This window comes from Rhea americana, unplaced genomic scaffold, assembly GCF_003343005.1.
Source record: "Rhea americana isolate MKP2758 unplaced genomic scaffold, rheAme1 scaffold_1, whole genome shotgun sequence".
In the NCBI taxonomy this organism is placed as follows: Eukaryota; Metazoa; Chordata; class Aves; order Rheiformes; family Rheidae; genus Rhea; species Rhea americana.
The window spans coordinates 13460900-13483493 of record NW_028185038.1 but is presented as its reverse complement, the minus strand read 5'-3'; the positions used below and the strand labels follow the sequence as shown (position 1 = coordinate 13483493).

The following is a 22594-nucleotide window of genomic DNA, read 5'->3' as shown; positions in this document are numbered from 1 at the left end:
TTGTTCTCCTCTTGTCAAGCAAGAGGTACACACACTTGTCAAATCTCAATTCTCCATTTAGTGTATGGGGAATTCCCAGCCCTGAAGGCTTAAATCAGTTTAATAAGAATGAGTTTCTATACTTCCTTGCTCACAGGACAAAGAAACTTTTTTAGGGTTTCTGTACTTCATGTTATAAGGATCTGATCTGTACTATGTACAGTTAAAATGAGTGATAATAAKGCTGTGCCATAGGAGCGTGATAATGTGTTTGCCAGACAGGCTGCTTGGGTGGGATCCGATTTGAGATCAAACCACCTAAACGAGCATTTCTACACGTGAGCCATGCRTTTCAGCTCCCATTACAATCGGTGGCAATCGAGGACTCGCTTCGGTTACCAATACATCAGTGCTTAGTGCTATCACCCTGCAGTGTCCCGCAGGTCTCGATCTGCTGTTCCAGGACTGCACAGCCCCATGGCCTATCTACCAGCTGGTCTGTGTGTCTCATGTGCTTTAGAGCTCCTCCAGTGTCACTGGACTCTATGTGARGGCAACTGACCCAGCCCCGAGTCAACACAGGCAAGGGTGTCTAAAGAGTTATTCACGTCACCAGGATGTGCAGTTCAGTTACCTAAACATACGTGTTTAGTACCCACGCCAGGGTGTCCAGGACATCCCCATGGAGCTGGCAAGTATTACTGAAGACCTGCAGAGACCTTCCTTCTGGAGCGGCAGATGGAGGCCGAGCAGGATACCTTGGACATGTGAAATAGCACTAGATGCCTGTTCTCAGGTAACTGGATCATACCCTGATCTGCATTCAGACCTGTGCCTTTATGGCACAATTTAGTGTGCTTGAGGGGACATTGCACCACTCTATAGTCTCCACTGAATGTGCTGATTACATCTCTGGTGACCGAAGTGGGAGCTTAGAAACCCAACTCACATGCGAATACCTTTAGTGTCTTAAATCTTGAACTGAATCTCACCCTTGCTCCCAGGAATAGCCAGAAACTCATAGTAAAGTGGATGTTAGGGGTGTAGTAATGATAGAAAGGAAGAAGGGGTCCTTTTCTAAACTAGAAAAATATAGCCCTGCTAGGGGTTCTGAGACCACTGTGATGGGCACAATGTTAGTAACAATGTAATAATAATAAAAAAAAGTCTAATGTTAGAGGATCAGAGCTGATGCGTCCACCTGGCATGGAGATACGAGAAACACGAGTAGCACAGCCCTGGTGTGCAGGTTGAGTACTTCAGCCTGCCTTGAGCACAGCTTATTAACTCCAGTACATCACTGTGCTGCTCTGGGTATATCTCTTCTAGCTCCATGCATGGCACAACTTGCCAGAACCAGATTGAGAGAGATTAGTGTTTAGGGCAATCTGAGCACATCATCTTGCCTTGCCTCCCCCACGACTCCTTACAGCCACTCTTAACAGACCATTGCCGTTGGGGGAATCCAACACAGAAGCCAGGCATAAATTAAAGATGTTTTGAGCTATTATTGTCGTAAGTGGCTTAAGTGCCTCCAGACAAGCTCAGTCTCACATGAGAGTTTTCAATTTACAACCCTGAAAGAACAAACTGTTCCTAGGGCACTGACACTCTTGACAAATATTTGTCTCTGTAATATGCAAGGTGAAGATGTCTCAGAGAAGAATACCTTTGTTTCGGTGCCAGCGTCTAATACTTCTTGTTAATGACATCCAGATTGCAGAGGCTGCACTAGTGGAGTTTTTATCAAAAACTCATTTTGCATGAAAAGTCATTATTCACAAGAACTAATTTTAGCAGCTTGAAATTGCCTATTATTCTAGTTGCACCATTTCTCAGTTTGAAACAGCCTCATTGTTGAGCTCAGCTTTCTACTGATGATGAGGTAGTTTTGATATATGTTCAATTTAAAAGCATATAAAACATAAGAAGAGCAAGCGACTTCACTGGATTCCCAGCAGATGGATTTTGGAGCTGCCTGGGTCACATGAGGGGTTACTAATGCCTGGGGAACTAAAATTCTGATCCCGTGCATACCTGATACAGAGAAGATTGTTAATAGATGCAAAAAATAGAAAATCACATTCCAACTCYGGAAAAGAGCTTGGGGCCAGAGTATGCTCTGCTTTAGCCCCCTATTATTTATATTCAACACATCCTGCCTCTTCTGTATTAGCCTGAATGCATTTTGCTTTGAGTGTTCTTCTGGTTCTTTAATTGATAGAAGAGAATTATTGGCTTATTATTTATAAACAATGAGTATCTGAAGATAAATCTTGGATCATACTCTTTCCTGGAGCTCTCTRCTATTGAATTGCTGCTTAATTTCAAGTATATGTGCATGAAATCATTTATATGTTTGCATGGAAGAATTATCCAAGGACAGTACAAGGCATGCTAATCCAGAAATTTTCACTATCATCCTGGAGTCACGCTCTAGGAAAAGCTTGGCAGGTATCTAGCCCTCCTCAGCATGACACAGGAGTTTAAGAGAGAAAATGAGAAATAAGCTACCTGTTTAGAACTGAATGGAGAATTAGTGGAGGCAAAATGTAAATTTGGGGATTGCTTTGGATGTCACTGTGAAACACCAGGAAAACAAGTCCTAAATTAGYTCTTCATGTTGCTCGCTTCTTAATTTATTCTTTATTCCCCATACTAATGTGCCCTTGAGGACTCTGCAGTTTCATGGATGCCAGTGTTAGACAGTATGAGGGTCTGTTTCCAAAATGAGAAAAAAATACRTATGTTCACCCATATAAATAGTGCTTGGATGACTTCCCAAACCATACATCTCTTCCGAGTCTGATCTGACTGCTCAAGTCTTTGAGCACTTACTGAGTGGAGACTTCCATGGGTTTGCTTTCTCTGCTTGATGAGGAATAGGAGTTCCTTGCATTCCCATTGTGCTTTCTTGATGGCTTCTAGAAGTGACTTCTGGCAATATCTTTCTTCTGTACCTCCACCTGTGTTCTCCTTCTCTACATCCCATTCTTTTTCAAAGGAAGACTGGAGATAGGAGGTTAAGGGCAAATCTATTACTGATGTGAAAAGGTAGTTAAATAATTCTAGAAARCTTTTATTTGTTGACACTGCAAGGAAATGATGACAACTAATAGCTGACTGAAGCTCCCCCAGGACGACAGAAGATTTTTTCACATTGAAGACAGAGAATTTGTTCTTGTATTTTTGCATATCTAAAGAAAATCAGCAGAACCTCTGATAGTGAGGTCATTTTCTTCACACACAAATCTCCCAGCAGATGGAAATGAAGTCAGTGAGATTTTGATTCTCTGAGAATTAAATAAAAACTTAATGTGGAGTTTGGAAGTTGGCCGAGTCACTGGAAGTCCAGCAGAATTTCCTCCAACCATAAATTGGATGTCGGGCTAAGTTGCTGGGGCTTTCCCATCCTTTACTGCAAAGCCAGTACAGGCTCTAAGTAATGTTAAAATTTCTGTGTCTTCCCAAACTTTATTTTAAGCTAAGGGACAGCAGATAGTCTACATTTTGGCTTGCACCCTTTCCCCATGCAGAATGCCCTGGTGGTTCCCTTTACCCATGCCACCTCTCACATACTTTTGCTGTGGGTCCTCAGTGATTTGCCTCCTGGAGCCCCCTTGCAGCATGTTTGTCCCGGCTGCCTCGGGAGGATTCATGCCAGGGCTCTGCAAGCACCTCCAAGCCCTCTCAACATTTAGCACTTGCTCATCTCAATAAACAGGGCTTTTGCATATGGAAGGATGCCTCTGGTACATGCTCCTCTCCAGAATCATTAGTAGTGACTAATCAGTTCTTAAGCACTCCCGTTTATCACTCAGGCTGTGGAGAAGCACCCTGGGCATGAAATCCAGGGGTGATGGTGTAAGGGCCTCAACTCACAAAAGAGAGTGTTTGTCTTGCTATTGCTAATAGGCTCAGGACCTTCTGGAAGAAAGCTCCTGCAAGCTGGATTTGATGGCTCACCAGTTCCTAGTTATTTTGCAACAGCAAGGGAAGACCAGTGCCCGAAGAGTCTGTTTTCTTTGCTGTGCCCAGTTTCCACCAGCCCTGGGTATCCCTGTGCGTGATGCTGGGTGTCCTCGTGCATGAGTAACTCTGGCGCCAGGCTMAATGAAGCGTGTGAACCTGTCAGCTCCCATTCGTTGACTTTGAGATCTACTCCATTAGCTTCCACCTTGCGCTTCCTCCTCAGACCAACCCATGCCACAGGTTTGCTGTGTTTCCCATCTGCCAGGTGTGGTTCAGAAGCCAGGTCTAATTTGTGGGTTTGGGAGAGAGGAGGGCTGCCACACTGCAGTGAGAAGACATGCCAGCTGGGCGCAGCTGTGTGCTACTACCTCTCTCTGTCATCTGCAGCCTTGGCCACCTCCTTGCTCTTGGCAAGGCATTACTCAAGAGGGTGAAGGACCATTGTGGGGAGGGATATAGCAGTGGGAAGTAGAAATACAAGTGTAGCTAACAAGCCATGCAGGGGAGTCAGGGAAGAGTGGGCTAGATATAGGGAAGGAAGCGATGGCTCTGGGAGGACTGGGACTCCGGTTGGGGTACATGTCCCTGTGCTGCCCCATTGCAGGGTTACAGCACAGGTGAGCTGTCACCCTCCAGCTCTGTGCTGCTCAGCAGTTTGCTCCAACATTTTGCTGCTGTGAGCATTTATAAATCATAGCAGCCCTAACTTGCGCTCTTGTACCTTTGCCAAGGTAATTAGTACCCTGCACATTTTAAGAGAGTTATTTCTCTCTCCAGAGCTGCCTGACAGGGCCTCTGCATGCACAGTGCTGTCTGGTCACTGAGCGGGGCAGGAACACGCTTAACAAGAAGTGCTTTATSTGAGCATTTTGGTTTTCTTTAAGGAAAGTGCTGAGGAAGGCAAGAAATTAATGGAAGGGCTGTCAAACTTCTTATGCTGAGCCCACCAARCCCCCAAGGGAAGAATGGTAGAAGCAATTGCTCAGCATGTCTTGAGAAGAGACTGTCTTCCTCTAGCCTGAGCTACCACAGCCGTTGTGACAGTTGCACCTTTGGTGCTGTCAGCTCCAGGCACTCCAAAACCATCAGTGAGGTGCCCAAAATCTTCACCATAATGAAAAAGGAGTAAGGTGAAATTCATTTTGTGTGTGTTTGCCCAAGACTGTGGGACCAAAGCTCTGGTATTATTATTACGTGAAAGCATGTAATGTATATGTTCTTCACAGATACCTGCAGAACTAGATCCAGTTCCTTTATTCAATTATCAACATTTTTTCCTCCATCATCCAGGTGGGTAGTGACATTTAAGGGTTTGGTTAGATTCACAAAATTTTAATGGCCCTTCTYGTTCTCTACTTTCACCCCTGGGTTTCACCTAGGAATTCCTGCATCAATTCCCATGAGTTGATAGTGCAGTAGCACACCTGTTAAGGTAGGTATGCAGTCTTGCTTTGGATGTAGACATATATGTCAGGCATGACGTTATCTGCCTTGCTTTTGATATGGGCAGCCGTACAGTGGGCCTGGCTGCAACAGAGCTCATCCACTTTGGAAGACAGACAAATTTCTGATTCAGTCAAACCACAATGGTTTCATTATAATGCTGCAAATTTCAGTAGAGGTCTTGCAGGTCAGTATTGATCTGACAGAGATCAGTATCTCACTCAGGATTTGAATTATTTATCAAGCACATTGACTCCTCAGAGCTAACAAAACATCAAAACGTTGCTCCTTTCACCCTCAAGTGTTGAGTTGGTTCAARTAACCTCTAGGGCAGCAGGCTGGCTTTAGGTTATAAATAACTTGAGTATTTAATTTTTTTTCTCTGTTGGCGCTACAGCGTGATACTGCAGCAAAATCGTCAGTCAGTTTGTAACAGCTGACTTTTTCCAGTTAAATACTTTATTGAAGTTGATTGAATCAAGATTTAAGAAAACTATAGGAAGAAGATCATTTCAGTATCAGGGAAGTATGTGAAAGAACAATTTACACCACAGACTAGAGAGAAGGGACAAAAATTAGGATATCTCTGTATAGAAATAAAAGAGAGAGAAAGGCCTGTTTAAGCTTGAGTGGGAAGACTTTGTTCAAAAACTTGGAYTAGCCTCGGAGGTAAATTTGACATTTTGCAGCAATGGTATTAAAACCTGTAGAAGGGAAGTCTTTTCAGGCATGAATGCAGACAGGCACAGGCTATTGCACACAGCATCGGCTGGACATAAGAGGTCTCTGGTGCACAAGATTTGTATCTGCATTTGTTTAGTACCGTGCTGGGTGTAGTTTCCCTTGCCAAGAGCCTGCAGGACTAGAGGTGCCCTGCATCTGCTTGCCAGCTGAGCAGATGTCCTGCTGCTGGAAGCACTAGGAGAGTGCATCCTGAATGTTTTAGTTAAAAAGCCAGTGTTTCTCAGCTCCACCTACGCAARTAATGTTTGATGTTCTGGTTGTCCTGGGGCTAGATTTTTCTGATAAGTCTGATTATAAATACTTAGGACTTAGGAAATGTCATTAGCTTTAGGCAGGGTGGGCAGTTTGATGGGAGCAACAAAATCACTTCTAGAAGTAAGATAGATCCCCTGCAGCAGCAGTAGAGCTGTGTGCCGCTTGTGCAYCCTGCGCAGCAGAGGTGAAGGGACTCTTCCAGACATCCTCCTCCTGGGGCCTCGGGATGCAGAGACCAGCATGATCTGTAGACATGTCCTGATGTCTGAGTGATAGCTCTGCTTGGCTCTTTGCCCTGCTTTGCACCAGCTTTTTCCTCCACAATCCTCATGCTGGAGGAGAGGTCCGTGCAGCTGGCAGGTCACCTCTGCAGTGAGAAGAGCAATGGCAGGAATGAGCCCTCTCCCCGTGCAGTGACGTGGTTGGAGTCTGGCTAGAGTTGACATGAAGTGGGCAGCGGGCTGGGAAACCATGCTCTTCTGTTGAATATACTGATGAGAAGCTTAGAGCTGGGCCTGGGCCTGAGAGTTTTGCCCTTGGTCAGGATTGAGCAAAAGTTTCAGAACTAAGTCTTTTGGCATCCCAAATACAAAACATTACTGGTCAAATTATCCTTCATCTTTGTCCGGTGTAACCGTTTAGCCCCTAGAAGGTGTGACAATTGCTGCTGTGTAAAGGTAAGAGGTCCCAAACTGAGCACATTGCTTACCACTCACATTAAAACTGGCTGGGGACAGAGAGGAGGTTGATAGGCTACAGCTAGAGTAGATTGGTGTGATCCCATAGAAATATATACTTTTAGTTGTATTTTGAGTATGTCTTCCCCTACCTACCCAGTATTGCTCTTYGGGACAAGACGTCTTTTCTCTGTGTGTGCTTTGCTTCATGTGCTGTGGATGAGTCCCAGCAGCACTGCTGTTGGCAGCAGTTACTCAACAGTAGGTCAGAAACTTTCTTCCCTACAACCCAAAAGAGCATTTGTCTTACTAAGTGTACAGTGAACCTTTCTGTACAGCTACAGTTTCCTGTACACTGTAGAGATCACTGGTTGTGCTCAAAGCCTGTCATGGTGCCATGAACGTGGCTGTTTAATGGCTCTGATGTTTCCCTGGTTCCTGGGGCATCRTTGTGCCTGCTTGTCTGTGGAGCTACTACGTTGCCTCTGCACCTTCTGGGAGAAAGTAAAGCCAATCTAAATGGCTTGTGTRAGGTGCCAGGTCAGAACGGTCAAGAAGGACAACTGGAGCAGCTGAGCTAGTGTGAAGAAGACTTGCGGATGTGGAAAGGCTGTGCTTGAAGGAATGAAGGGGACTGACTGTCTGYGGATGGGTGTGTAGCCCGTGAAAGCACCTTTTACCACACTTGCAGGAGAGGATGCAAGGGCTCATGGCTATATGATAAAATTATTCCTCTACCTAAACACCTGCAGTAAGGCTCTCAAAAGCAAGCAGAGGGAGATCGAGATACCCATGTGAGTCTGAGTATAGGACCAGCTTCTCTAGGGTTTCCATGCTGAATTCCTCTGGAGAGGCCAGTTTGTCCAGGATAGTGCCAATCTTAAAAACGTGAGTTTACATATTCCTGAACAAGCATCTCTTAGGGTGGCATTTGCCTACTTGGAAATGTTAGTAGGCCAAGTCTTAAACTCCTCCCTCCCCCTTTCTCACTGTCTTGTCAGAGACAGGTCAGTCTGTCATGTGTCTCTTTTTGTGCTCTTGATTAGGCTTTGTGGATATCCCCCCTTCTACGATGAAAATGACTCCAAACTCTTCGAGCAGATCCTTAAAGCGGAGTATGAGTTTGACTCTCCATATTGGGATGACATCTCTGAGTCTGGTAAGAAGCTGATGCTAATTTAATTGCAACAGCCATACATKCATTCGTACCTGTTACAGATATCCTCCATGATACATGAAAATTGGCCCTCCATTGTATATGGAACTCTCTTTAGCTGAAGATCATTGGGAATGTGCATTGCTCTTAGCTGAAATAGTTATGGGAGGTTGTTTCTGCAGGAAAGCAAATTAAGTACCATTTCCTCCAGTCATGCACAAAGCACTAAAAGTAGCTGGAATAGAAGATTAAGATAGCAGAATTAGTCTTCAGCCCGAAGAAGACAAAGCAGTTTAATTTTTCCTTCACATCCAAATAAAATGCAGATGTGTTATGCGTCACTAATGATAGAACACAAACCAGTTCAGCTCTATTACCAAAACTGTGGTTTTGGTGATATGGGATAATATGGGTAACATGGATATGGGAAAGACAAACTCAAGAAATTAATGACTTCCAAATGAGGGGGAAAAGGGGGTCAAGGGGGAAGTACTATTAAGTCTCTGAGAAAGGAGGGAATTTTGTCCTGTTTTGGAGMATAGGTGCTGATTTAGTAAGTGCAAGTGCTGCCTGCATGGTCTCATCCACACAGCTGCTCATGTGTTCACCCAGTTCTTCCCCAGTCAAAAGCCAAACCTGGCTTTGCCCATTCTAGTAGCTCTAGCAGAGAGACAGACACATTGCCAAGCTGCGTTACGCATGCACATGGACCTAAAGGCATCAGGATCCAAAGTGGCTTAGGGTCTGCCAGCTTGAACCATGAGCATCAGTGTCTCTACATGACCGCAGAGATATGTTCAGTGTTCCACCCTGGATGTGCCACGGACTTGCTCTCTAGCCTTCAACTGGTCATAAAAGCCTGCTATCCTTGCTTTATCCAAAAATGGGGAAATGTCTGCCATTTCATAGGAGAAAAAATGAATTCTAGGGAAATTTTCTGATGTGAAAATGTCCCTGGAAGTACAGTTTTCAAATTCATTAGTACTACTAATTAAAGCAGGAGAGATGTAAAAAGAACTGCTTTATTTTAAAGTTGACCATATCCTGTAATTTCCTAATAGAACAACATTTCATGCTGCTTACATCTGTGATSCAGATTCTTAAAAATATGTGTGGTGAGAGGTTTTTTTAAGTCTATCAGGATTTTTGAGAGAAACTATGAAGGTCTTCTGGCAGAGCCCTCTGCATTTTTGGGGGAGTGTCCATCACCTAAAGCAGCACGAAGAATTTAAGGCCATATTTGGCTTTGCTGTGGCCCCTTCAGCTACTCTCTCCTGAATCTACTGGATGCATGCCATGCTGTGATCTCCCTCCCCTCCAGTCTAATACTGRCCAAAACCACACTACCTCATGCCCAAGGAAGTCCATTTTCCTCTGTAAGTTGATTTTTTAAATGAGCAACATACCTACCTCCTACCCATACATGCAGTTGCTGGAAGCAAACAATGAGAGGCTCCTACAGCAGACYTTCTCCAAGCCGTTCCCACTAATTGTATCAGTGTCTCCAGCAGAGACAGTCTGTGGGCCATATTCAGACAAGATCGCAGGCACCTGGCTGACCAGGAGCTGGGACCTGGCAGTCCTGAACTCTGCTGTCTCTGAATTATTCACCCCATTCTTAAATTTAGCTGCTGGAGTAGAGGTTTTAGGCTATTAGCTGCCATATGAAATAGCTTGGGCTTGGGCTGCATCCACAGTAATAAATGACAAATGCCCTAGGACCATTTTCTGGCAGTGTTGCTGAGTGACACTGAACGGCTTGGTCCATGCTGTTAAACCTCATTTTGCCTTGAGAAAAGGGTGATACATGTGTCTTGCTTATGGGAAATGAGCTATGCTAATTCCCAAAGTGTGCCAGGGAGTTGTGTGGGAAAGAGCTACTTCATCTCAATGAGAATTGTAGCTGTACCAAGGACAACTCAACAACAAAATAAGTGATGGCTTTGCAGCATGCAGGAACGTTCCCTGGCTCTGCTTAGTTTACTAGTACAGATACAGTCTTTGCGTTATCTGAGCAACCTGTGGGGAGTTCTGTCAGTAATTAGGTTGCTGTATGATATATCCGGGAAGCTTAAGTGTTTGTCTGACCATCCTGCAGCAGAGCTGGGCATCAATCCTATTACTTTTTTTTTTCAGCTAAAGACTTTATTCGGAATTTGATGGAGAAAGACCCTAATAAAAGATATACCTGTGAGCAGGCAGCGCGACACCCTTGGTAAGCGACCATCACTGCTGTGTGAAACCCTCATGACAGAGAGCATCATTTACATGCAGGGGTGGAAACAGGTTTTTTTTTACTACATAGTATACTAGTGTTTACTAAATAACTCTGTGTTCTTATTCTTACAACTCCTGTATTTGTCTGCCAGACATTACTGSAAAGACTTGATAGTCTTTAATCTCATGTACAAACCTGTTGAGTACTTGCAGAAGGAGTCAATGAAATGCTGCACTGTGTTGACTGTAGTGCTGCAGTGGGATACACCAAAATTATTGAATGAAGAATTTGGATTTTGGGGCAAAAGCTCAGACAGGAGTCAGCAGATGTGTGAAAAGTTAGGTATCTACTTGCTCCTGAAGATCTTTATCAAGGTAGTATCAGAGCACGTAAGAGCACCCTTGTGAAGTAGGAAGTCCTTGTCTGTGTTCCACTTCTTCTGTCCAGGCACTTCAGAAACTTAACTGATACTTGCCGTGAGGACCTGGTCCTGCTGTTTTCCCTCTCTTGTTGAATGGAAGAGATAGGATCCTCTAGAGAGGGATATGCTGCTCTAGGGTCTGAATGGGCTGTGGCGATGCTCACTTTGCAGTGAGAATTCAGATCTCTGCTCAGTGCTTTAAATTAGATGACAAATGGGTGACTTGACTAACATTACCCAAGGATTACGTAGCTGAAACATGAGAATGGCTCATGTACTCTTGATCAGTCCTGAGTGACTGAACATCACTCCACAGTGCTAGCTGCACCCAAAAATGGACTTTGGATGTAAGTTTTTTAGGGCATGGCCCATTACGTACAAAGCAAGTTATTATTTTTGGACATTGTGGTTATAATAGTTGGAGTCAAAGAAAGGAGTCAATCACATGATATTTTCAACCAAGGCGTACATTAGACTGTGTTTTAATGCTGTCACAATTACCACAAGTATCATTCATTTTTGCAGTTTCTGAAGGGCTGGCTAAGAGCATTAGTCTGTGTATTTCCCAGGGAAAGTGAAATTCTTCCTGGCACTTGTAAAAGCCGCTGAGCTAGTGTCCTAACTAGTTCAATAGCTTGATGGACTGCAAAGCTGTCCTAGGATGGAATTTGAGTCCAGTGATTAGTGTTCAGTAGCGTAATTGAGTGTAAAATTGCATGCTTGTGAAAGCACAGGCATACAAGGTATTAGTTTTAAGGCAGCACTACTTTCTACAGGTAGCTGAAGACATGAAATCAGGAGATAGAAGCTGCTTCCCTCTGAGGCTGGGGAGCTTTTCCAGCTGAGGCTCTGCTCGTTGCTGCTGCCTCAGCCAATGTGGGCTTTGGACACGGTCGTTTACCTTTCCAGCGCTGAAACGGCAGAACTGGGATAGGAACCCTGGTACCCAGCTTAAAATCATAATTTAAAATCTTAAATTTCAGTGTAGAGTAAAACTTAAAGCTGATAGCTCTAGAGCTAAATATTTCAGTTTGGCTCCAAGGAGTTTATGGCCCTCTCTCGGACACTCGCTGGTTTGCCTCATCTCGTTGCTACTTTCAGTCCTAGGACAGGGTGGAAAGTAAATCCTTTCAAAGCTTTTCACAGAGGAAAAACACCATTCCAGCTTACTTGATGATAACATTTTACCAATATACAGGCTGATGAATTACCCCTGTCATTAATTAACAGTCTGGCACTTATGAAGCAATTCAATAAGTTGTAATCACAAAAGCTGTAGAAATACAGTGAAATGGGATTGATTTCTTCATATTGGGAATGATGCACCAATGCCTGACTGCAGATTGTCAGAGAAACTGCGAGTACAAATTAGATTGAGGAAAGATTGAGGCTCAGCTTTTACAATTAAAAACATTTTAGGTAAGGCTTGAGATGTAGAAGACAACACAAATCATAAAGAAAAGCAAGATTCTTACTTTTTATCCTTCATGTAATGATAACGAGAAATGTTTTGCAGCTGTTTATTAGCTAGATCAATGGTTGGCATCAGTACAAGTGAAAGATGGGGAGAGGTCAAGACCTAGGTCTGCCCTTTCTCCAGTGTCCCATCAATAAGTGCTTTCCCGTCAATGACTGCTATCTGTGTGACAAAATTTGGGAGATGAAGAAGGCTTTTGWGAGAGGGAAAAAATGCATTTTTTTAAATGATACTGACCTGAGCCTCAGGAAATTAAACAAGTTACAAAAGTCAATATTAGAAATACAAAATAAACAACAGGAATGCAACTCCCAGCAGAGAACGAGGTGACCATTTGTATAACWGAAAGACAGATTTTCCAAAGCCTTGAATCCAAGATACACAAAGTGTGTGCATCCAGCTCTTGGCCCAGCTACATCTGTGTTGGTTGCTGGAGTGCAACAAAGAAACGTGGCACTTGTAGCGTGCACAACTTCTGGGCCCTCCTACAGGAACAAAATGATAAAAAGTGTTTTCATTCCTTTTTTTTTTTTAATTCATTGCATGTCATGGGCCAGAGGCCAATGGAAAATCATGGGCTGTTCCACAGTTTTTGATATTTTCTACAGAATCCTATCTTCCGTTTGAAAACAACCCTCAAAACAGGGCTACCAGCCATTTCTATGGCACGAGTCTTTCTGCCAGGCTGATTTACATCGTTCGTTATCAAGGCTGCCTCCCTGCTATGTAAAGCATGGTCTGAGAACAGCCTCAGAGATGTCCTACCTGCAGATGACACCACAGTAAGGAGGCTTCAAATGTTCACTGTGTTTCCACCTCTCTGCGACATTAACTGCAGGCTGCAGCTGGCAGCACAGGCAGTGTGTGCTGGTAAAATAAAGAGTGGAAGGGCAATCGTACAGYGAAAGCTAAGCATGGAGGTGTCAGAAGATCTGGTTTCAGATCTGGCTCCATTCTCACCAGTGTGCTCATGAGTAAATGACTTGATGTCTCATTCCCCCTTCCCCTGAAAAACTTCCTGTAACATAAATGTTTCAGTTATCGAACTCTCCAAGTGGTGCAGTGATTTCTCTGAGGGTTTCGATCCTAGAGTGATAAATGCTAGTAAAATGCCTTTTCAGATAAGCGCCAAGGCTACTCACCTGGATATTATCTCTTATTTCAGACTTAATGCTAAGATCTCATTTTGCCAAGCCACTACTCAAGAAGCGTTTTCCTTCCAGATTGCCTATAGCAGGAAATAATGAGGTTTTTACTGCTTTTTTTCTCATTCTAGCCATTATATCTATTGCAGTGCCATCCTCACCTTCTTTTTGAACAAAGGGAATAAGGCTTTTTCTGTGGATGAGGAGGAGAGCTCTGTGCTTTGTCTCAGTGGCCAGCTCAGTTCTTTCCTCAGCCCAGCTRTATTTAATCTTCTAGCAAGGCCAGGCTTGAGCTCCTCCATCTTCTGGTTACATTCAGTGTTGCAGCAGTCTGAGATAATGGTGCAAGTGTTCTGCCAGTCGAGAGAGGCTACCGAGACTTTTATAATGGGGACATCCCCTATYGCCTTTTCATACGACCACATCTCCCAGCACGCATCCCCTTCCACCAGTCTTTCTCCAAAGTGCTACCTTCTCCGTATGTGATGAAAAGTGATGAGGTGCATAAGTGTATCAGCTTGAGGCAAGGAGATGATCAGAGCAGGTTTCGGGTGGTCCCACAAATGATAGGTTCTTGGAGAGCATTTATACTTGAAATGACCCTTAATGGCATCTCATAAAGGGTATCTTTTGTTTGCAAGACCAGCAGAAGAACATAAAGGGAGAAGCATCTTTGAGCTGTATAGTTCACGTAAAGTGAAGTCTTGTTTTCACTGAGGTTAATGGGAATTTTGCCACTCCACTCCTTTGAGAGTTGGAGTTTGATTTCTTATCTCCACAGCTGAACACAGAGCATCTGCTCAAGTACTTGGAGCTGTACAAATTATGGATAATTAATATAACAGATGAGATGACTCCATATAGTGAAATTTTCCAGCTTTCCTTCTCCTGTGAAATCTTTTCCTGAAGTGATAGATCTTTGGGATCAACTACAAACAATTAGGAAGAAATTTATCAAAGCAAGAATATTTACAAATACATTGTAATTATGATAAAAATATGCAAGAGACGGCTGGCTGACCATGAGATTTTGTTGTTTCATTGTAACATTTGCAAATATTAAAGTGATTCCGAAGTATATCTCTGATTTTAATTATCAGGTTTTTATTAAAGATTTACAAACAAGCAAATTTTTGTAAGACTTGCAAGAACTGAATCTTGCAAGATGTCACATTTTTGCCTTTGAGGTTAATAATCTCTTTGAATTTCGGGAAACTACTCAAGAATATCCAGCTATTCACATGACAAAATGTTTGTACCAGATCAGATCCCMAAAAAAGTAAATGCTTTTTTCCGATGGCTAGTTTTTCTGTGATCTATCTGCTCCCCACATGCCTGCATTTACTTGGTGTTTTCTATTTACGATCATATGGCCTTGGCAGGGGGACGGTATGTTAAAGTTGGAGTTGGCAGAAAAGGAGGCTAAAAATTGCAGTGAAGTATGGTAGCAGAAACAGTACAATATATGTAAGACCTGTTGGTATAGTGACTACACCCCAACCTGTACAATCTGTACATTTACACAGATTTCTCCAGTTTAACATAGAAGTGATTTATGCTTTCCATCGGAAAAGTTGTTTATTTTATAGCATATCTTTCACTTAAGTTTGCAGTGTTTATGATGTGTTGCGAAGGTGTAATGTTCTGCTTGGTTGTTCCATTGTGACTTTTCAAAAATGATGTGGAAAATGAAGGTAACAAAAGAGTGGTGTAATTTAGCGGCAGCTTGATACATTTTAATGCTTCCCAAGCTCATATTAATGACACTAATAAAGTTTATTAAATATATTGCCATGTCAGAATCCACATCCTTTTCTAAGCCAGTAGCTCGGTCTGCAGTGATTAAGAGCAAGCAGTAGAAAATTGAGGACCTGTTTTTTCCAGCTGTAGGATAATATTGAACTCCCTGTGTGGTCAAGCTTAGTCCTACAGCCCCAGGACCGCCCCCAAATTCAGCCTCCAGTCTTGCGCTGGAGGAAAAGAAAACCAGCCTCAGAGGGAGCAGAGAAGATCTAACACTTAAGAGGGTAGTATGGGACTTGGAAGATGTGCTGTGAAATTATTTRCTGTGTCACACGATTCCTAGGTGACTGTAAATGGGATTTTGAACCGTGCTCTGAAGCATATTGTGGCACCAAAGGCAACCTGAGACACCTGTCCTCATCTCAAAGCACCATAAACTGAGGAATGGTTTGTATCACCACTGTGTTGACACAAAGACTGCATAGGACAGAAGGAGCCTGCAGCACCTAAGTTAGGCCCCTGTGTTAGGAGGTACAACGGAGGTACAAGGGTGGCCCTCACCCTTGCTCACTGCTGGTAGAGAGGGAAGGCAAATATATTAGACGTGTCAACATCTATCCTRGGTCCTGGAGAAGGACGTTCTCAATACAWCCCTGGATCTCAGCTCTTATAYGGAAAGAGGRGAAAATCCGTCTCTGCTTTTCAGAGCTGTAGAGAGGCCACATCTGGGGATGGCTGTGAGTTACTCACACATCTGTATGTATCTTGGAGAGACTTGCAGGACACGGAGGGCTCATCCATGGCTTAGTTTTCCCTCCCCACCTACGCCTAAGAATCGCAAGGCTCTGGTAAGGGTTAAGCCTCTGCAGATTGTGACTGTGACCCTGAGTGTTTATTATGTGTGAGGGTGCACTAGCCAGATAATAATTTCCACCCAGGGAAAGGACATGGTTTATAAAGAGCTCAGTTCTCAGACAATGTTGTTTGAAGTGTGAAAAGGGCTCCCTGAAGGGGACTGCTGATGTTTACAACATTAAATCAAACTCTTATCTAGTGCATCCCTGCACTCTATTTATTTTGGAACATTCCTGATACTGTATGTGTGTTTGTGTGTATTTATACACACGTCTGTGTGTGTGCGTGTGTATTATCAGAAGAGTTATGATCCTTCAGTATTATCCATTAGAGCTAACTCTATGTTTCCTGTCATCATACTCAAGAGTATTTCCAAGTCCTGTTTGGCCAGCACAGCGTTTGAGTTGGCTGCCTTCAGTGAGTATGAAGGTTCAGAAAATAATACCAGATGAAAGACCCCGCCTGCCATTGCAGGCAGGGAGAAACATGTGCCTGCAGTATGTTAACACAGAATCATCCACAAGGAAACTTACTGTTTTTGTCTTTGTCGGAGGTTCCTTTTAAAGCTTAGAAGTGCTATGGCTAGATAAATTGCTGTGATAGCTTTGAACCCAGATAGAGAGCTAGAATAAATTAGATTGTATGAAATAATATTTGCTTGTTAGATTAGATTCCTCTCATATGCAGAGCCAGCTTTGTTATAGTTATCCAAAAGAAGTACCTCTGTTAGCTTCATTGAAAGTATTTGTGAAGGTGAGTAATCGAATCGTGACTCTTGGTATCCAATTCTGCATGTTCCTGGGCCTCCTTAGCTCCTTCCACTGGCTCAGCCCTTTGGAGGCTTCAGCTACTAATTTCTGAGAAGTTCATTAGACTCAGTCCAATTCCTAAACCTCGTGAAGTCTTGGTAGCTACATAATAACATAATAAACTTCTACAGAGCCGCTTGCTCTGAGACCTCTAATGAAACCCAGTCTTTAGGGCTCCTCTAGCTCTTAACTTTTGCACTGAGGCCATTTTTGCAAGATGCAGTTTAGAATCCCRTGTGATATAGACATTTTCATATTTGCCAGTGGATGAAATACCAGCTTCAGAATGAAGTTCCCCAAACAGGGGTAGCTACTTTCAAGCCCTGCAAAACAGTGACACAGAGATAAAAGTCTGGTTTCAGTTAGGGTAGTCAGTCCTTGCTTGGTTCTGGGTGATGCTCAGCATCGTAATAGATCAAGGACTATTCTAATTTAGTTTTCTTTGTGTGTGCGTGTGAGTGTGTGGTAGGTAAAGGTAGTATCTTTTACTGGGCTAACTGGTACAGTTGGAAAAAAGAAGCAAGATTTCAGAAAACACAGTCTTGACACAGTTAGCTTCAAAGTTAAATTCAAATTTAAGAACTATTGCTTAAGGTTTAACTAGATACATGTAGTTTTGACAACTTCTAAAAGAGAATATGGCCATCTCAAAGCAAGTGTGGCTGACTCCTGTAGAAGGGTATGTTATGCAAGTGCAAGGGAGGGAGGAAAAAGGAAAGTTAAGGTATTTCTCTCCTAGAAAACAAATCAAGACAGTTTATAGCCTGCGGGCTTGGCGAGTTAGTGAGTGGTGGGAGGGAGATTATGTTGTGCTGTAAAACTAGTGTTTCTATTAAATATCATACATCCTCTTCTCAGCATGGGAACTAAAGTTCATGATTAAATACATTCAGAATAGATGAGATGATGCTCATGAAACCCACCTCAAGTGGGTTTGTGTGCCCAAAARCTTGATCTAATTTTTTAAGATCTACCAGTTGATATAATAGAAGATAAGATTTAYACCTGCTAACCTCCACCTCTCTTGCCTGTGTCCTTAAACCACCACATCTTCAGCAGAACACCACCAAAAAATGGGTAATAACAATCTTTTTTTTTTTTAGCTATTTTATAAAAGTTTGAAGATCCTCTATGTGCAAAATACAGTATAAATATACAGTCCTCTTGTTACAGCACTGCTGTATTGCTAACAGGATAATTCTTCAGATGCTGTTTGGAAGATCGTTCCCACCACTGGTTTTAGTGGCCTAGGCTGCCTTGTGAGCTACACTTTTGAGCATCCCAGCACRTGTTCTATCTTCTGCTGTACTAGATTAGCCCTAGTGTTGCTGTTATTTTGCTCTGATTAAAAACTGTCATCTAAAAGATTATTGCTTATGCTTCTGAAGAGACCTTAGAGCTAGTATGATCCCTGTCGATGTCATGTTCCAGGGCTTCACAGAGGGTCTGTCCATCCCCTTGTGAAGTTAACATGTACTGTTCTCCCTGCTTGAGAATCACCTAAASAGTGAGGTTATTTTTCTAGTATCACTACAATTGCATTGCAAACATAAAATTAGTGATGGTAGAAACAGTTAGTGAGCTATTGGAAATCTTATTGAAACCAGCAGACCAAACCTCACCATCATTTCAGAAAACGATCCCTAAACTCAAAAAAATATATAGCTTGTATATACGTTACATGCCTGATGAAAAGTTTCATRTAGCAAAAATGCGTTTTCAAATCCTTCTGGAGACTGACAGGAAAGATCTTCTGGGAGAGTTGGCAGGAGTATCATATCCCAAGAACTTGTTCTGCCCGTGTTTCCAAAATAAAATTTGACAAGTGGGAAATACGATCTGTTCTCATGCAGCTTGTTAACACACTTGTTCATAAACCAAAATACTTCATTAGCCTCAGAGGAAAAAGATATTCCTTGCAAATGTAAGTAATTTTCTCTTTACAGCTTGATCTTTATGATCACTTATTGGACTGATGCTCTGGCTTGTATTTGCCTGCCTGTTAAGCACTCAGCTWAATGATTTAGATCTCTTCCTCAGACCTGTAGTGACAGTCAGCGCTCCCAGCTTGTACCCTGATGGCAGGCAGGCATCTTCATGAAGGAAGTGTCTTTAGGTGGAGCAGAGCAGTTACGACATTTTGGAGTGACGCTGAGTATTTGCAGTCTCACTAGGAAACTCTGTTAGAGCCCATCCGCACCAAAAGGCTGAGCCGTGTGCAAGGGCAGGTGCGTGAGTCGGTGCACTCGTGCACCTCGGCTCGCTAGYTGTGCAGGACAGACAATACAACTGTATTCTCCTCAGGATGCTGGCTCACCTCGGCACAGGTCGCGGCATTCCTTGATGGCACTAGGAGTGACCTGGAGTCTGTCAGGGACATCCTGTGTTTTACCACTTGGGCCATGTAGATGTAGCTGTAATAAAGCTGTAGAAACTATTTCACATGATAGTTTCACATTAGAGAAGTACAGAAGGTGCACTAAACAGTGGGTGCAGGGCCAGCTGCAGTGCTATAGGTGCCAGGGGCATGTACTCCTACATCTAGGAGTATATGTGGGTAGGATCCACAGCGGTCTGGCCGTGTTCCCTATTTTTAGTGAAGGACGGACGATAGAAAAGGATGCTTAGTCTAGATGCGCCCTCACCAAACTTCTGGCCCCAGTCAGAAATCCAGACCAACTTCCCTGAAGTCAGCAGGAGAAGTGTTCAGAAGGCAACTTCTTCAGAGGAAGATCTGAAGATCTTCYAGTTTTCCTCAGTCAAACACCTCCCCTTCTCCATCAACAGGACAGGTAACCAAGAGACACTGTCAGGTTCCTTTAGCCATTTAGGGGCCATGTTTTGCTTATGATACTAGTTTTTCTATCTGCTTGAGAACAAATCAAGTTATGTGATGGTGGTGGTCAGCCAACTGCACTCCCCAGCTCTGAATGAAAACTCTATTTCTTGTGTGCTTTCCTTCTGGCTCCAGTATTGTTGAATAACTGCATGTAGATTAGCTYGGTTGTAAAAGGATGGGATTGGTGGCTGTCCATTCTCGAGGGATATAGGATTAGTCCCTCACCTTCCTTCCAGGAGTAAGTAGTGCCTCTTATCTCTTTCACTTCTTGGGTGAGTGGTAATAGCAGAAAGGAGGGAAGCGATGTAGAGAGTACTGGATCCCAGCCAGCACTTAGAAGCTGTGCAGTTGACWCCAAAGTGGAAACAGCTCCTTGTCCTTTGAAAACAGGTTTACAGTTCAGAATGATCTGGGAAAAATGAAAGAAATATCTCCAATTAATAGGACACACAAAAAGGAAAGAGCAGATTGGGATATGTAAGCAGAGTTTGATCTTTAAGAAACACAAAGTACTGCTGCTGTTCTGCTGCCTTAGTGGGAAAACAGTGAATAGTTTGGGTTACTACATTTAAGGAAGACATGGRCTAGTTGGAGAGAATCCAGAGAAGCTTGTTAGATCAGAGGATTAGAAAATATGAGTTATGAAGAAACAGAGAATTGGTTTGTTTAGTCTRGAGAAGAGAAGATGGAGAGAAGACATGATAACAGTCTTCAAATATGTAAAAGAATGCTTCAAAGACACAGRGAATAAACTACTTTCTGTGTCTTCTGGGAGACAATGAGGCACTGGAATAGATTGCCTCAGCAGTCTCCATTCTTGGAGGTCTTTAAGAACTGGTTAGCCAAATATCTGTCAACAATTATTTTGACAGAGTTGGGGTAGAGGGACGGGATAGATGACCTCTGAGTCTCCTAGACCCTCTGAATCTGTTACTGCAAGTCCCTGGACTGTAATGGCTGTGGGCCTAACAAGTGCCTGCTTCTTCAATTTCTTACCAATTTCTGTCACTAATAGACTTAGAATTTCTTCACTATGGCTAAAGAATTGATTTCTGAAAATATATCCCATTACATGTAACGTAAGAGGCAATCTTTGCTTCCTTTGCTTCACCTACCTTAGATAGCAATGGAGGATTTACCCAGCACATGGCCCAACATCACTTCACTACAGTGCCTACTCTTTCAGTAGATCTCATCTCTCGACAAGTTAAATGAATCAATACAATTCCCTTGAAAAAAATGTATTTACCAGAGATTTGAATGTGTCCTTATCGGTTCAAAAAGCTGTCTGTGCAACATCAGTCAAGTTTTTAGGTTGCATGTTGCTCAGCTTAAGCTATTTGTACAGCCTGTGCTGCTTTAGTAAGAGAGCCCRTGTATCTGCTGTACTCTAAGTCTGCATTAATCATGACCAACAGGGTGGCAGGAAAATCTCTAGTGCAAACAGAAATCAGACAGGTTGGAGTGGCTCTGGAAACTACTGCATGACTGGGGCTAAAAGTAGTCTCAACATGTTGATGTTAAATCTTTAGATGTAAAGGGAAAAAAAAGAGAGTGTTTTCATCTAGGGCTGTAATAGTGATAGAAAGCAGCCACGCACCARCAAAATAAGATCGTACCTCTTAGTAGCTGCCAGACCTACAAGCCTTATCTACRCTTGCTTTTATTGCCCCGGATTTTCCACCATTGCTGCCAGCAGTGACAACAGAGGGAAGTTTGAGGCCTCGTGTAAATGAAATCATCATCACCATAGGAGCAATCTCACCTTGGAGCAGCTTGCTGATGAAGAGGACAAGAAGAGCGTTAAAGGAGGGCGAAAGATCTGTTAAAAYCTGTCTTGTCTCTGTGTTTCAGGATTGCTGGTGATACAGCACTCAATAAAAACATCCACGAATCTGTCAGTGCTCAGATCCGAAAGAACTTTGCAAAAAGCAAATGGAGAGTAAGTGACCCATCCGCGGGGGCTACACCGTRGAGTTTTGAGATACAGTTCTGCCAGCATGACGGCCATATAGGTGCCCTTTCAGTGCATTAGTGCCTTAAATGCAAAACTGCTTTTTTGGGTCCAAAATTCAGATAAAATTGTCGGTCCAGACTTAGAAATGTTGTGTGGCCTCTCAGATCTTTTATGTAGGATACTACTGGTTGATAAATGTAATGAGTTCGTGAGATCTAACTGGTTGCATTCACATCTAAAAGCACAGACTRTTAAATGGGAAGCTGAAGTCGGCACTGTGACAGGGACATGAAAATTTGGACACTCTCTGTGCTGGTGCAGGGAAGGACCTATAACCAAACACATCCTTCTCTGTGGGCTTCTTCATCCCAAATTATTGTTAGAAAGAGTAACGGGGTGGGAAGGAATTGCATATGAGCTGATATTGATGTTTCTAGCTTAAGAAACCAGCAGAAGTTTGGAGGATGAGGGTTGAATGCAGTTCTGGCAACAACCATCAGAAGCAGCCGTTGCTCCTCCTGCTCTCTTGCTTCCTTTCCCTCCAGCAAGCGTTCAACGCCACGGCGGTCGTGAGACACATGAGACGGTTGCACCTTGGGAGCAGCCTGGACAGCGCGAGCGCCGGCGTGTCGAGCACCCTGAGCCTCGCCACGCCGCTTCCCGATGGAGCCGCCCGCAAAGATTGTGAGTATACGGTGGCGAGGGCCATCACCCTCCCTCGGGCCCCCACGCGGATGGACAGGCTGCCATTCGGCCGTCCCGCCAGCTCTGCGGCAGCCACACAGTTCGGGGGAACCGTGTTTCTCTCCTTGACGCCCCAGCGGCAGTCCTTGCTGCCAGTAGTTTCTGCTTCGCGCGAGCAGATGGTTAAAAAGAAGACTGAAAACACTGCAGCCTTCATTTT

General features: G+C 43.4%; 1 protein-coding gene across 1 annotated transcript in view; it reads left to right on the top strand.

Moving 5' to 3' along the window:
* CAMK1D (calcium/calmodulin dependent protein kinase ID) overlaps positions 1-22594 on the top strand; it is a 224173-nt gene that overhangs the window by 193493 nt on the left and 8086 nt on the right. The window contains exons 7-10 of the mRNA XM_085299347.1: positions 8117-8229; positions 10363-10441; positions 21588-21675; positions 22236-22374. Of these exons, the coding sequence (XP_085155473.1) occupies positions 8117-8229; positions 10363-10441; positions 21588-21675; positions 22236-22374 (419 nt within the window). The remainder of the gene's footprint in view (positions 1-8116; positions 8230-10362; positions 10442-21587; positions 21676-22235; positions 22375-22594) is intronic.